General features: G+C 34.8%; 1 protein-coding gene across 1 annotated transcript in view; it reads right to left on the reverse strand.

Moving 5' to 3' along the window:
* The window catches only part of MYBBP1A (Myb-binding protein 1A), a 34,552-nt gene that overhangs the window by 15,097 nt on the left and 2,307 nt on the right, over positions 1 to 17,148 (reverse strand). Inside the window, exons 8-18 of the mRNA XM_051217450.1 lie at positions 16,616 to 16,959; positions 14,679 to 15,366; positions 12,374 to 12,838; positions 10,451 to 10,715; positions 9,643 to 9,700; positions 8,670 to 8,964; positions 8,486 to 8,538; positions 8,234 to 8,377; positions 5,718 to 6,074; positions 3,523 to 3,638; positions 1,055 to 2,762 (exon numbers count right to left, since the gene is read on the reverse strand). Of these exons, the coding sequence (XP_051073919.1) occupies positions 2,456 to 2,762; positions 3,523 to 3,638; positions 5,718 to 6,074; positions 8,234 to 8,377; positions 8,486 to 8,538; positions 8,670 to 8,964; positions 9,643 to 9,700; positions 10,451 to 10,715; positions 12,374 to 12,838; positions 14,679 to 15,366; positions 16,616 to 16,959 (3,092 nt within the window). The 3' untranslated portion in view covers positions 1,055 to 2,455. The remainder of the gene's footprint in view (positions 1 to 1,054; positions 2,763 to 3,522; positions 3,639 to 5,717; positions 6,075 to 8,233; positions 8,378 to 8,485; positions 8,539 to 8,669; positions 8,965 to 9,642; positions 9,701 to 10,450; positions 10,716 to 12,373; positions 12,839 to 14,678; positions 15,367 to 16,615; positions 16,960 to 17,148) is intronic.

Genomic DNA, 17,148 nt, shown 5'->3' on the forward strand with positions numbered 1-17,148 from the left:
CAAATATACATGCGCCACACAAAGAAAGTGAGATTGTAAAGAAATAAAGGAAAGCATAATAAAGAAACACCAATGGATAGAAATAAGTGTATGAGAGTGAAATAATAATAATGGTAGGAGAAACAGTTCAGTTAGAAAAAATGTAACCAGAAAAATTCATTCAGTTAAAGAAGTTACGTTCATATTTATATAAAAAGTAATATAAATTTACAACAGGGTCTCCACTGGTTTCTATTCTAAGCCATTCATGGAAACGTCTAAAGCCACTGTGCTGCACCTTAACTACGGAGGAATTCGTACGGGATCAACAGAAACCAGTCTTGTGCAGCTTTCTTTCATACCACGACACCATGTCATGCACTGACCACCTCCGCTTTTTCCAACCAGTCCCAGCGTCGGCAAATAATGCACGACGTGGAATTCTCTGGGATGACATTCGTAGAACATGTCCAAGTCATCGAAGTCAGTGTTTCAAAATGGTGACCAATTGAATTTTCACCGCTGTGCCCCGAACATGAGTTGTCGAACCCCTGCGTTATCAACGTGGTGTTGCCACTAGATGTCAACAATCCTTCGGAGACAACGATGATGAATCAGAGAGAGTCGTTTAACATCCTCAACTCGAAGAGACCAGGTTTCACAAGCATAGAGCAAAACTGCTCTCACCGACACATTATGGATCTGACCTTCAACAGGCAACCTGACATCAGGAAGGAGCCAGAGATTGCCCAGGTTGGCATAAGTCTATCTGCTTACTAGCAGTGGTAAGTGCATGTACAGGGTCTTGCTAGTCGTGTAAAAGTACTCTGCACTTAGAAGGTAGAAAGAACATGCCATACTTACGGACTCTGATTGCCAACTAAATAAGTACGTATTTCATGACTTGGATATCGTCGTACCGTAAGACGATGTCATCTGCATATTCAAGGTCGACAGGTTTTTCTCTAGACGACAGATCCGCACCACCGTTATTTACATCCATCATAGGTGTGTTCATCATGTCATCAATGACCAAGTTGAAGAGGAATGATGAGATTGGGCAACCATGCCTAACCTCACTACTTGAATGAAACAGCGGGGAGAGTTGGTATTATGCCCATACTCTAAGGTGTTTCTTTATAGAGCACATCTTTCTTCAATACACAATCCCAGGGAACAGTCCTGATGTCAAAAAACACTACGATTGTTGACCTGTGATAGGTATGGCGTTGTTCTAACATTTTACAAATAGTGGAAATATAACCAATATATCCTCAACTGGAACAAAATCTAGCTTGCATCTCGCGAGTCGGTGTTTCCCAAGTTTTGAACAATATATGAAATATGACGGAAGTCAATAATTTGGACGCAATCGGAAGTAATCTTATTCCTCAATAAACTTTGCGCAAGTCAAATAATCCCCTTTTAAATATAGAGACGACTATCGACGCATTCCAGGGTTTGGAAAGACGGCTTTCTAAACTTTTGCATACAGCTCAGTCAGACTCATGGCCAGGTCGCTACTATCCTTAAAAAGGGATGGAGATGAGTCATCTGTGCCTGGTGAATAAAGTATTAAGTGGAACACGAACTGTAGTGAGGACGCGTATATTTCAAACATTCATTTGAGCAGGCTAAGCATGTAAATATGGTAGTTGAATAGACGCACATAGTAAGAGCCTATTTAAAATGTTTAAATACGAATCAAATAGACAACGCACAAATTACAGATAAGGGGAACAGACATGCACACATACACTTATGATAATGTCTGTTAACAGTAAATAATTTACAAGAACGAACAAGTTATGTATAGTAGTTCACGGAATACGTAGTCAGCGTATTAGTCTGTTCAAACATTAGGAAAAATTCACATAGGCGTTAATAAGGTTTCTAGACAAGTCACTAAATAATCGTCTCATCGATTAAATAGAAAACTCGCAGGCAATACATCCCTAGGTTCCTTATAAGCGTATTATTTTCATTGACATTTTCTCTCCCGCTTGTGTCATGACAGGATAGCAAGGATTATTACCCCAAATTTAGCATAGACAACTAACATAAACGTCAGTCAGATACATGTATAATAGTAACGTAGTTGTCCTACCCATAGTTTTCTGAAGTTCATCACATTTACAAATTTATTCCCACTTAATAGGTTCGAATTTTTAAGCACAAAATTCCTAAGTACACACCTGACAATCTTGATGGAGATTGACTTCGTTTAGTGACATCCATTAGTGGTATGTATATCGTCGGAATCTAGACTCTACATGAATGGTTGACCTATATTTCACTATTAGAAATGGTAATCGACCGGCCGATACCGTTACATAATGGTAATTCTACGGAATCTTTGCAAATTCACCTGTCTATTGTTGTATCTGTTTATGATGATCATACTGCTTCAAATGAAAAATGTGGAAGCATACACTGAAAAATATATATTTACAATTTTTTCTCAATCTCATAATATTTAATCCTCAGTAACTTTTCTCTTTTTATTGCCATTTTTGATATCTGGTTGATGTTTTCGTTTCAGAACACGCACTTTTTGGCTGTCCTTTGGTGAAGGCACTGTTTTAATCGTTGACTTAGATTTATTAGCGTTATTCTTAAGAGATTTCTTTTTTGCGTTGACTTCATTTCGTTTTGGTTCAGTTGCTTTATTCGCCGGCTTCCTTTTCATTAAGGCTTTTTCTTTACGCTTTTGTTGACGTTGTTTCTTGCGTTCCATTTTAAGACGTAATTTTTCTTGTCGACTTTCAGATTCATTAAATATGCTTTAACAAAGAATCAGAAAAGAATGATGGATATCATATACTTCGGGATTCAGAATAAGGCAAAAAAAAGAACTGCGAAAAATGAAACAGCATTGATGTCCTCTGCTTGGTTACGACAGAATACGATATACAACTAACGGCACTCACTTGAACGTGTAGAACACCACCGTCGCAAATCAGAAGATGGATGAAGTAGGGGAAGTGATTATTGGGTAAGAATCCAAAATGTACAAACAAAAATGAGTATTTATAGCTATTAGTATGGACTGTGACATTATAATTCAGCCAATCTAGAAGTAGTTGTGTTGTCCAATTATAGCATGCCACGTTGGTGTTCTACGAGACTCTATCAGGTTCCAATTGAATGGAATCTCTTCGGCTTCTTTAGAGTTTCTGGAGGCTTCGTCGTGCTTCTTGAAGCCGTCCCGACAGTTGGTACAGTCAATTTTTGGGATACAAATAAGATAAATAGACGCCGATACAATCAAAGTGGGACTTGCTAGCTAAACGGCAGTATTAACAGTGACCTTTGTAAATCAGGAGTCTTAGGCAGGTGTTTTTCTAAAATAAGTTACAACCTACAAATTACATAAAATTGATGGAGATTACTGGTTACATTGAGAAAATGGATGAAGTTTTAATGAAGACAATCTCTAGCCTAGTAGTTGTCAGTCAATATTTAGAATTTATTTAATTATAAAATCGCAAGTGACCAATTTATATCAAATCATAATAGTATGTGCGAAATTATTCAACTCACCCAGATTTACGATTGTTCTCTTTCAACAAGTTTAAAAAGCGTCGTGCTGCAGATCTGATAGGTTTTTGTGTTGATGGAAATTTCTCTAGAAGTTTAACAATATGATCTTGAAGAAACTAGATAACAAAAACCAAACAAATGGATTTTTTTCAATATACAACTTTCCTGTTTTCACTTTATCAAATGTATAATCATGACTAATAACTAAAGGAGTCGCTCAAGAGAATTATATCGTTTAATTTTTTATCCTTAAACCACCGTGCTCAGAGAACGCAATTTCAACAAAATCTATAGCAGTTATAGGCGGATGAGATCGAACTATATCAAAACAACTTTTGAGAAAAGAAACAAAGTCAAATATCGAGAGATAAGGAAAATACGATATTCCTTATTAAAGCAGAATACAGTAAGAAAATAATCAAACAGACTTACGGAATGCATACTGCGCAAGCTACACGTCATAAAATGCTGATACATAAATTATGCTCTTATGAATATCTATTTCTATCAGCGTTAAATACTTAATTCAGCTGTATAGTTAAAAAAGCTTAGATAGACGAGTCTAACTGGTTATCGAGGATGGAAACAAACGTAGGTCAAGCCGTATAAAAGTTTTCCCAGTTCTCTTGATGTCATATTGCATTGGTGTTGTTGCTTGTCAAATTTCTCGTACCTTATTTGCATTTAAATTTGGCTATATTAAGAACCATTACAGCAAATACAAACTTTGGCAGTGTAACTATGAATATTATAATTAACGATAAGAATTAAGTTAAGTATCCAAAAATTCAGCGGACACTTTTGTGGTCTCACTAAAACTAAAATACCCACTCGGAAAAACATTGATAGAGAGAAGAAATATTTTTTTCCAGCCAGTTTTTCATTAAGGCTATACACTGACGGTTATGTGTTTTACAATGAAAATAAAATTGGTGACGGTCAAGTAGTTGTGGATAAGACAATAAGGAAATTCAAGAGTTTATGAAAATAATCATGAATGAATGAAGAAGTAATTAAAAGATAAGATGGATGAAGTAAGTAATATTCAAATGCATTGATTAGTAAAATAATTGGAAATATGCAGTTATGGAGTTGACATATTACATAATGTCTAGCGAGAGAACTGACCGGGTTCTGATAAGAAAATACTAGGGACAGTTGCATAAGAGTTGAGATAGCAATGTTGCGGCTGTGCAAGAGAATGAAGCAAAAGGAAACTTGAAATGGACATTAGCGAATTGTTTGTAACCAAGTCTAGTACTCGTTGTGTTGATGGCCGAGGTAAAGAGATGTACAAATTGCTTCTAGGTATAAAAAATCCAGTTTGTATGCTCAAACCATACAGGAAATTCAGTGGAATATAATGGAATACTCGGAAGGTTATATTTGCTTTTATTAAGATTGTGAACCGATCAATGTTAGACCACCCTTGAAAACCTGGAAGCACTGGATGGCCGAGTCCTGCGTGCTGAGTAGTGGATGCGCGTTGTTGAGGAGTCCCGTGCTAGGATGAAACGGCCGTTCAGTGCCTTCAGGTTCTCAATTGTGGTCTAACGTTGATCGGTTCGTGATCTCAATAAAAACTCAACAATCTCCATAATCATATATTGATGGTTATATTTATGTCTATTTGACATCCTCTATCAACCAGGCAGAGATCTGGATCAACTTTAATTGCACTTCGTTCAACCAAGTAAAATGATGCTTGGAGATTCGAGGACGAAATTGTTCAATGTCCAACCACCACTATACTTTTGTTGCTAGTGTCATTTTGAAGTTACAATCATCATCAAAGAAAATGAACTAGGAATAGACCTTGAAAACAGTAGGTGTTTAATTAAATAGTAATAACTGTGTAACTCAACTACCAAGTACGCTTTTTGCACTAGATTTCGAGTCATACTTTCGGTGTGAGGGATAGTAATACTATCAAGTTAGAGGTATAGAGTAAGAAGGAATTTACATTTAGTACAAACGAAAAACGGGAACATATACCGTCACTGTATGTATATTAATGGATATGAGAATAGGTAGCACAGCACTAGGTATCTAGTTATAAGAGCAGGTGCATGGATAGAATGTACGTAAAAAACCCTTAATGACAATAATAATAATAATAATAATAATAATAATAATAATAATAATAATAATAATAATAGTAATAATAATAATAATAATAAACTATATCAGCCTACCGTAGACGAAGCATTCTCATCGAGTTTTACAGTACACATAAGTAGTTCGAACAAGGCTAACGATAATTTGAGACGATTGTACCAGACGTTGTTGTTCACTGAACATTGGCTAGCTTTCTCTGCTGTTTGCAACACTTCAGCTAGTTTGACACTGAGTTTCCTTGACATTTTCTTAGCTTTTAACTCATTTTTATTTGACTTGAACATATGAGTAACTATTTGGAACAAATTAACGAGATTACAACTTTCGAAACCATTAATTTTAACTTCGCGAATATCATCTAAACTATCGATTATTTTTTCGCATGCTTTCACAGTAGTTTCGACAAGCAATTTTGAGGCCTTGTGTGCAAATGTCTAATAAATTTCGAAATAAAATTGTATATTAAATGAATAAGAATAATCCAGTGAAATCGTACAGTACATAAAAGTATGAATAAACATTCTTAAAATAAGCAAACTTATGTTGATGAAGATCAGAGCAACTTGATCTGGCTGTACAAAAAATATTGAAGTTTATTATTTCTATTGATGGTAATTCTAAGGCTCTTTATTGATGCAACTGATCTAAGGAATGTACGGGTTTCGAAAAAATACAAGTTGAAATGAAGTATATATGCTAACCAAGTGGCTTTATTCACTTAAAGGCAGCATGAAATATGCAGTTGACTTACAACTCAGTGTAATAACTAGTTTCAGATCAACTCCGTCTTCTCATTGCTCTATCGAAATTTACAAAAGGGACTAATCGTTTTAATTTCTTTGCGTTGTATTTTGGGTTATTTGCGTGACTCCAAACAAACCTGTTCGACTAAGCAATTAAGAATAGGATATGAATGTTAAACTCTATTTAAATTATTTACAAATCCGGAAAGAAAGTCGCGCAAATAATGGATTTGACTATTTTAGCGCAATTCGATGTTCATCTAATATGCTGATTTAAGGCCGGTAAGCTAGCGATCGGCTCGCTCAATGAGCTGATGTCTTAACAACCAAATCTGGTGTACTTCCATACGTCGAGTTCATCTCATAAACAAAATGTTTCAAAGTTACTCCCAATATACTTTATCAGTGTGTTGAAATTACTACTAAACAATAACATTCGACCTTTCAAAAAATACTTGACAAGTTTAGGTCTAAAAACGCCCTGGTATGGCCGAGAGCGGGGTGGGTTCGCCCTCCCTCTCGAAATACTCTCACACGGCCGCGCGTATACAGCCTCTGCCAGGGAAGTCCTACTCACTGCCTTCTCGTGGCGGGGGTGTTGTTTACGAAAATGAGAGGACGAAAAGCGAATGTCCGGCGCTTTAACCGGATTCCAAACCAATGGTGCACATGGGCTGGCTCCAGTATCCTGCGGGAACAAATGGCGTATGAACCAATTGTTGGTCACCGGCTACCATGGGACTGCATCTCCTTACGATGCTCCACTGCCTTGTGGGTTAGACCTTTAGGTCAAAGGCTCGGGGAGTGGCCCCCTAAGAAAACCACCTGCTTCGGTCTGGGCACCCGGGCAGTAACGCAGCCCACACGCAATTAATGAACTGAAATTGTGTGGCGCATATATGTTTGGCGCACTCCTGTACCAATATATATGTGTTCAAATATAAATAAAATAGGTCTAAAAAAATCACATAATCCCAAGTGAATCGCAATCGGTAAGTGCTCTCAGAGAGATTACACAGACATCGTCATGAGTCCAGATTTTTCTGATATTCTGTAGAACCATTCAGTCAAACAACGTATCGGCAACGATAAAACTGGTATTTAGTGAAGTAGGTGTTCTGCCTTGAAGCATAAGGTTGCTTTCACACAAAAGAGCTAAGTATCGAATATCCAAACCCGCGGAATGAATTCTAATGATTTATCAAGTGCATATCGAAATGTGCATATATATATATATATATATATATATATATATATATATATATATATATATATATATATATATTACTCTAGATGCCAGAGCGGTTTTCCAGCAGATTGAATTTAAGGTTCATATATTAAAAGGCATAACATTAAGGCGGAAATATGGATTCAGCATTCAAGAAAGAAGGCTCGTAATTCTGCAATATAAGGTTTAAGATCAATTTCCAACACTGTGACTCATGTTTAGACATTCACTTTCGGCTAAAATAAGTGAAAGGATTTCTTTTTGATTAACCTAATAAAATGTGTACCAGGTGCTCATCAAATAAATGTTTCTCATAGATTAATAATAAACGAGTTATATCGCTGGACTGTTATTTTTTTCTAGATATACTTCTTTACAAACTGCTTTGGTTTTCTCCTCTATATTATCTGTATAAAGTGCATAGAAGCATGAGTGTGGATGTTCATTCCTTGTTTATCTAAACAGACAGTAAGTCAATATAAGGTTTACCAATTCTAGTTCACTTGACTATTTTAATTTGTCTACAATCAAAGGATAACAAATACATTTATTGGCTTAGTTTCCATAATACGAAATGAAATTATCAACAAGAAATGAAAACTCTTCTTCAATATGAACTCACTTGGCAGTGACTTAGAAGATTAAGGAATAGTGTAGCTTGATGGTTAGTATTACTTAAAACTTCATGAAGTTGTTCTAATAAATAATCAGACAATGGTGATTCCAAATCGGGAAATTCTGCTTTCAACGGTTTCATACTTCGATACTGTACAGGAAAGATACAAAAACAAATTTTAAGAAATATTTGTCAATTACATAGTCAATCGTTGACGTGAAAATGAGCTATTTCCTAAAGACGATTGTAGAAACTTACAATAAATTCTATAATGTTGGATAACAATTCTGTAAACAGTTGAGTTCTATCCGCTGAAAAAAAGAAGAGAAAATAGAAGAATAAATAATTAGAAAATTGGCTCTTTACGTCTTTCATTTAATACACACCGAATTGGATGCAATTGAGCATCAAAAAACAATATGCACATTATTAAAATGCTTACTTGTTTTGGCCGCATCTATAAGAGATTGCATAATTTTTTTCAAATAAACATGTTGATCAAGGTTCTTGAGAGATTCTATAAACTCGGATTGAGTTTTTTGCGACCTGAAACGCCATTTTCTCACAACAAGTATTATACTTGACAGTGGAGGTATGTCACCATATTTAGCAATAAAACTAGTTTTTCTCTTTTGTTTCTGGTTGATTTTTCTATTTGAGCTTAAATCATTTCGTGATTTGGCTGTTTCATATTCAATGGATCCTTTGCCAATATCAAGCACAAGATCAAGAGCAGGCTGCAAAATAAAAACAGAAAAGTTCTCGTTTTTATCATAAGAAATTGTTGCACAATGAAGTTACATTTATAGTGACCAGAAAAAAACACGATTAAAGGACAAAACTTTTTCTTGGGGTAAGTAAAATATCATGCACGTAAAAGCTGGAGGTGGCCAAACCAAAACGTGGCGTCCGTTCATGAAGCCATTGACAGTTGGTCTGATCCATGTTAACAGATGCAAACTACCTGGTTAAGGTCTGCGTAGTAACCGCGACCAATGGTTCAAGACTTTGGGTGATATAGTTCAGATCCATCTACTATGTATCTTCCTCTCGTTCTTGAATTGCAGTGTCCCTTCATCCATGCCTCTCAACCCTGTTTTTCCAAACCATATTCTCAAGGTTTAGTTTTTCTTTTTATTACTTCTTACTACACTATTTCGATCTCTTTGGTTGTTTTCATCTCATCGTGCTAATCACGTACAGCGGATTGGGCCAACGCATAAGTACATTGACATTGTCTGTCTATCTATAAACACAGAGAAAAGAAATATTCACCTTCAACCTTATTAAAACGATTAGGGTTTGATCGCTGGTTTTTCCTGAAACATTACGTTTGAATAAGTCAACAAAACAATAAAGAATTTAGCAAAATAAAAAAGTTTAGAACAATGAACAATTTATCCATTAAGACCTACCAAGACAAGTTGAGGTTCAGAACTATACTGCAGAATACATTCAATCAAATCGAAACATCTAAAATACATAAAAGGATATAGTTATCAATAAGTCATTTTAAGTACACATAAAAAGTAAACAATTTACGAAAAAAATAAATATCTAGTAACAACTGAAGCGAATATCTAATCCGTTTGACACTGGTTTTCCAATGCAACCCATTAAACACGCTGATTTATATAATTAGATTTAAACACGATGTTTGGTGTGAGGACTGGTGATATTATCCGACTGTTAGTACTTGATATGATGGGATAAGTATTACACCTAGTTGGGCGTTAATTCTAGTGGAAAGTGAATGAACTATAGTTCCTGCAACTTACAATTGTTTGTTCACTTAATACATTGGACCGTGTATATTCTTGTGCTTAGCACTTCGTATATGTGTTTTGTTAAGAAATTATTTTACTGATCAGACATCTCGTTTTCTAATATCAGTTTAATTCGGTGCTTACGTCGATACTTCGGTCTCTTAAATATCAAACACCTGGTCAAATTGCATCACTGCATATCACTAAACGACTAGAACACTTCATCCATTAGTTTTATAATCACTTAACACCTTTCTCACTACAAATGATAAAAGACTGATTTACAACAGCATCAGAGCAGATGGAGTGGGAATCAAACATGTTATCTAATGGCTGGTAACTGGGCGACTTCAGTAAAAATTTCTCCACATAACACTGCCGAATTTAATGTAGAAAACGTAATTATCAAACAAATAGTTGGTGATTTGCAAGTAAAAAGAAATAATCATTTGATTACTTCATTTTCAATTCACCAACTGAACGAGCTTGATCAGCGACTATTCGTTGAGGTTTACGCATATGAATACGAAATGCAGCTGCCAAAGCTTCATCACGTTCAAACATCTCAGCATCTGTGAAGTCCCGGCAATCGTTATCATTATTTTCACTATCTAATGCAGCTGGACCAAGTGCATCACGTACACTATTTTTAATTTGATTAAGTTCATCTTCATCAATATCAATCTCTTCTTCAACTGCATCAGAGTCTGAATCATCTGAGGCTAAAATATTGACAACATTATTAACAATAAGAAATATAAACTACGCTAACCTGATCATCATTTATAAAAAGTACAACCTTATGACATAATAAGAAAATGACTTTTTTCAATTTCAAAAACTTAACCAAAAGTCTTAGTTGGTTCTTTTAGAACTCAGATACACAATTATTTTAATAGTTTACTTTTTATTATAATCATACTTATTTTAAATTATTCTTACTGCAACCAACATCTTATGTTCAGATGTAAGAAGTATAACGTAAACCTTAGTCATTTTAAATAGCGAATTTCCTCAAAAAATAATCATCTGGTTTTTATGTGTTCTCAACAGAATTATGGAGAAAAATAATCAACCGATATACATATCGTTCAACTATTATTGTTATAGTGAACGTGAATTCAGGTACGGCAAACCAATTTACTGTTTTATGCAAAATCAAACAGTAGCTTTGTAAAATATGAAAATCATACATTGAATACATTATTTACAACATATCTTCCTTCAGCTGTCCTCAAAATACTTCATCATTCGTCTGATCCTGTTATTATTTCAATTGCTCTTCGCTTTGCTTCCTCGTCTCTTTACTTCACTCTTCTGCTGACAAGTATTCTCCTTCCAATGCCTGCCACATAATGTCTGTCTGCATAAGTAGTGCACATCGCATTGTAAGCTTGTAAAGGTCAAATATCATCATCATAAAATATATGTAACCCTCTCATGATGTAGACTGTAAATAGTCACAAACAGATCAGTGGTGCATTGGATACCGGTACTATGATAAACATTCGTGTATATTTCACAGACCACCCTGACGTGTTACTGAAAGATAATTTCTCACTCTAAGTTCTTCCTGTAAGCTATCGGGGACGGATCTATTTTTAGTGATGCATTAGTTAACACATTTACACAGTATGACTACTGGGAGTGTTCAATTTGCATTTACATAATAATGCATTTAGTTGTTCGGTGTTGCTAATTTCAATATTTGTATTGGACATCAGCAAACACTAAAGAATAAAACCAATAACCATCTTGATACTAAGTATTTTCAGAAAGATTTACCATACAAGCTACGTAAAACTAGCTCATTTCCGATATAAGTTATTTATATGATTTTCTCTAAGAATCAAAACAGTACTAAAGTATGTTGCGCGGTCCATACCAACAAATTCAAAACAAGTCCTCCTATAACCACCAATAGTTTCTCATGGGAATTAAGACTCCCCATACAATCAAGTTATTTCTTTGATTGTGAAGCGGAAATTGCAAACGTCATTAGTACTAGTGAAATAATTAGTTTCAAATTGGAGACTGACCTTAGATAAATATTGAAGAACAGCACTTAGTCTTCAAAACAAGTAAGGCAATCTGATGCACAGTAAATCATATAAGTACGGTTGTTTATCCAAGATACTTTTAATGAAATCACAATAACTTACTAAGTTGCACCATATAACCCCATAGATAAAAAGTCAGGTAAATAAACCTAAAATAGTAATGACTACTAACCGAATCCCTGGATAACTCAAGCGCGTTTAAGTTCAAAACTGTCATGGATAACTTGGCTAAATAGACTTCCATGAAATGTTGGAAATAAAAGGTCATAAACAGAAATATCTTGGACCAAAATTAAAAAGATCAATCATATAAAACTAACTATCTTGTGAGTTTCTCTCTTGATTAGCAATTTTTTCTTCATCTTCAACTGAGACGGTTTCGTCCTCAAAATCATCAATTTGCATAGACAACTCCTTAGACTGTATTAATTTTGTCGAACTGAACAACGAAAAATGAACTAAATCTTCTTTTTCTGAGTCGTCATCTTCGTCTTCATCATGCTTTGCACGGTCAGCTTGTTTTGATGACCGTGTCTTAAGTATATCACCAATTAGTTTTAGGCAAGAAGGATATTCTTCACCTGAATTAATCGTACTTATAAATGCCTTTTCCAAAACCATTTTCTTAAATGTTAGACGGGTGACAGAGCGCAACATGTGGACAGGAAAGGAAAGGGCACTTAGAACCACATCAGTAAGCACTTCCGACCAGTGGGGACCTTCAAATATATTCTCTAGACGCCTTTTTCTGCATTCAACCAAATCGTTTAAGATTTCAAACGTGTCTACAAACAAAAAAGGAAACGAGGAAATGAAAACAAATCAAAGAATCATATCATACCTTAACTTTTATGTGTAACAGCTACGGAAAAGTGACGGCTAACAGAACCTCCCAAAAATCCTGTTTTTATAGACCATACTATGAAATAAATATATACTTTATTGAGTTTATTTGTTCACATAATACAACCCTTAAAGTGTAGTTTACCAATGCGATACAAGCATTTACAGTACAACGAAAGTATGCTCCTTTTACGATACGAGCCTGTCTTCAAGAAATACTCCTAGAATTGGTATTGTTTGTTTGAATCTTCCCATCGGTATTGAGAATTGAAATTGATCAGTCTCTTATTGGCATATGTGCATCCTGTGCGCATTGTCTTGATTCACAAGGCTATCAGGACTCAGTAGCTAAGATTCTACTGCTCACCACTATTCAAATGTTAAAGTCCTCACCTCTGCGATTATCATTTCAACCTAAATCGAATTCTCAGGACAGATAATTTACATCTTTACGTTTTTTCATAAATTCAGTATTGTTTCACTCAACAACATTCTAACTTTGTAATATATAATTCTTTTTACATTTAAAGTTTGAATCAACTCAACAGCGCTTAGATAATCTTACTCAGGTGGAAAATTTAATGAAACAAGGCGATTCTCCTATTGTAAAGGTATCTGTTAGTTTGTTATTTTTTATCTCCTGCAATTCCATTCATTTTTAATTTACTCACAAAACAGATTATTACCACGCATTGACCTTTCCATATATCATTCATTGTTTCTCAATTTTTGTGTCAATTATTCATGTGTTCAATACATTGGTCTTTTTGAACTGACGTCTCAACAATTTCTGTACAAACTCATCAGAAGAAATAATTGCATTCATATCATAGACATAAGCAATTGACTAATATTTACCATCACACAAATCTCACAGTGTCCATAAAGTATAATTTTCTGCTTCTTCTTTGAGTTGATGGGTCTCGTTTGGTTTGTTCAATTATTAGCAAACGGGTAAAAAAAATTTTGCTTGATTAGTTTTTAAACTTGGATCATCGTTGGCATTAGATTTATTGTCGATCCAGGAGTTCCATTAAAAACAGCTCCTCCATTATTTTAATTGCAAAATCAAGGATTTTCAGTTTATATCAACCAATATCATACCAATCGTATTAAGACTATTTAATTTTGAAAAGTACTTACTTAAAGCATGTTTGATCTAATATTTATAAATGGTAGAACTAAGAACTGATTATATATATTTTCTGTCTATAATGAATGGAGTATGAGAGTCTTTCTTACAACATTACTTATAAATCAATCTACAGTAGATATTTATAGCACTTGCAATATTGTTGAGGATGTGCAATCCCCAAATACAACTAAGAGAAATGAAATCAATATCGATTAAGATGAGCTCCCGTCAAATTAAGTTATTCATTGTGAACTATGGTTATGAACTTTCAGTTCATCTTTACCTTGATTTGTATTTAGTGACAAATACCCAGTTCAAAAATCCTAAACAACCTAACTGATGTATAGTCGATTAACATGCATTGATTGGTATACCAGTGTCATTAAAAAGTGTTCATTACTACACTGGCCTTATTCTTCTAGTTAGAGGGGTGGGGAGAAGAGTACAGAGGTGGTTCTATTCACTGTAATGTAGTCGGAGTTGCGATACCTCAGCATGGCGCATAAACGTGTCAGTTCTCACCAGACGTTTCATGATCTACTGCCTAATTCAGTTCCCACAACTGCAAGTTTCTCCTGAGTGGTTAATTGTTACATATTCACATACGTCAACATTAAAATACCGAATTCTGCGACAATGTATCTCACCTTCGATTGGCATGGAGAGAGAAAAAACAGAAACAGCTCCGCACATTATCAGTATGTACTGATCCAACTGATCCTCAGAATCTACTCTTTGGAGAAGCTTAAGGCATCGTTTCAACGAATCCAGACAAAGACTAATATCTGTGTTAGAAGAATGTGTGGACATAGCCCTAGTACATTGTGGGACGGCATTTTTAAGTAGGGATACACAATGTCTAATTATATCCATATTTGTAATGTTCTTGATAGTCTCCTGACCAGAGTGTTTGTTGATCGTAACTGCTTGCAATACCATACAATCTAATATCCCAAATAAAACACCCCAGCAAATCTTGGCAACATTTGTTGAGATCGGTGTCTTTAAAGCGGTGTTATCAACCTTCAATGAATAAGTCATACCAATAGTTAGTAGGAACTCCAGAATCTGACTGAGCAATTCAGTTCCTTCCGTGTATCTGAATTTTAGGATTGTGTTTACAACTATCTGCAAGTGCTTAATTACGAAACATTGAATAGCATCATAATTTAAGTCAACTGATTGGATTTGATTTGGATTCTTTAAGCCACGTATGTTGCGTACATTTTTGTTTGAATATTGAACCTCAGCATTGATAAAAGCATTTGTTAACTGCTTAACGTACAACTGAAGAGTATCTAACGATAGTGACGATGGTGCAGAATCAAAAATAATCTGCAAATTAAAAAATTACATCATTATATCAAGCAAAAATATACAATTTTGTAATCCAACAACCTTAACAATGAGTTTTCAGCGTCAGTGAAACAAATGATACATGGTATCTATAGTAAAATCATGTATACCATCTATTGTACTATTTTCTTATAGAACATACTTGAAGCAAAACAAGTCATATCGGAATTGGTACATCATTTAGTACACTAAATAAGTGCAGGTCGAAATCACGGACCATTAGACTTTTTCTAATTTAGTTAGGTTCAATATTAATATAGTATTTTACACTACTATTAAACTGTCTGTTGGCTAAAAAAACAAATCGTTGAGTAACTACCCGTTGAGAGAAGACTTTTGGGATAAGGTTAAAGGCATTATGATCTATGAACGATACACGAATTAACCAAATTGTTTACACACAATGAGATAAGACTGTGTTTTATTTACAGATGATAAGTTGCCTCCTAGATCTTGTAAACATTTATGAAAAGGAAAACTTTGAGAGCGCTTTTCATCAATGTAGCCTGCGAATACAAAAGGTCGAAGTTGCTAGTTCATTGCGTTAAATACACAGATCGACTTCCCCGCTCCATTCATAACTTTAATAATTCACGAAATCAACTCCTTTTAAAGTCTGTGTCACTATATCTCTCTATTTGTAGATAAAACCACCCAAAAATTAAACTGTATCCAAAGGGAAAAACTATATATAGACACCTTACATGATGCATAGTTCACTTACTAGTTACATTTCATGCAAACATTTCACGATATTAAGCAGCTCATCATTGGTCATTTCAATTTTATGGATCACTGTAACAACTAGAGTTTACATTGCTCTATGAGCTAGTACTTTTCTATTTCTGTAGCTTGAAAATCAGCTAGTTGGTCGGAGACCTTTACTTTGAGTTCAATAATCTTGATGTACATAATGAGTTGTAAAATGACCGAAAGTTTTTGAGGTAAAGTGCTTACAAGTTAATGTGGTAGCCACACCTTATTAACGGATCATAGTGATAGCAAGTTGTGCATGTACGAAATGCGACGATACATACATGTTGATTTCAAATAGAAGCCATTCGCTTAGTTATCTATTTGAAAGATTCATAACTTAAAAACATAGAGAAACTTTAAGTGCCTTCTTGAAGTTGTTTACAGCAACTAAAAAGCTCTATCTGATCAATAACCATAATGTATAATATAAATGTTACTGTAAAAATATGTAGATAATGCAAAACTTGCTAACCTGACATGGCTTAGGGGAGCTAGAGTCGCAAAAAAAGTCAAATAGTGGGTAATTTAAAGCAATCGATTTCAATAGCCGGTCTGGAGACATAGAAACCGCGGATTTCTGGAGATTTTCATCAACAGTTGTGGAACCAATAATCTTGTCCATCATCACTCTTAGTAAATGGGAGACTTGAGGGAAATAACTGTACTTGCAATCTGATAACTGCTTGCTGAAACCCTCAAAGACTTCACTAGATAAGACGAAATCAAACTTCTCCTCCTCATTACAAACGATGTGAGCGGCAATTTGCAGAAATCGGAAAGTATTTTTGGCTTTATTGGCTTTAGAACATAAGGTAGCTATAATAAAAAGGAACAATTAAGGGTTAGTTAATCAATACAATGACAACACAATATTAATCCCTAGAAGACCACTTTTGTCAGCTTTTAAAGTACTACAAATTAATCGAGCAAATCACAGCACTGTAAAGACGCTAGTCGAAACTTTCCAATCCAAACAAAGTGAGGCAGTTGTCCAAGTGCTGATTG

Source organism: Schistosoma haematobium, chromosome 1 (genome assembly GCF_000699445.3).
Source record: "Schistosoma haematobium chromosome 1, whole genome shotgun sequence".
Classification (NCBI taxonomy): domain Eukaryota; kingdom Metazoa; phylum Platyhelminthes; class Trematoda; order Strigeidida; family Schistosomatidae; genus Schistosoma; species Schistosoma haematobium.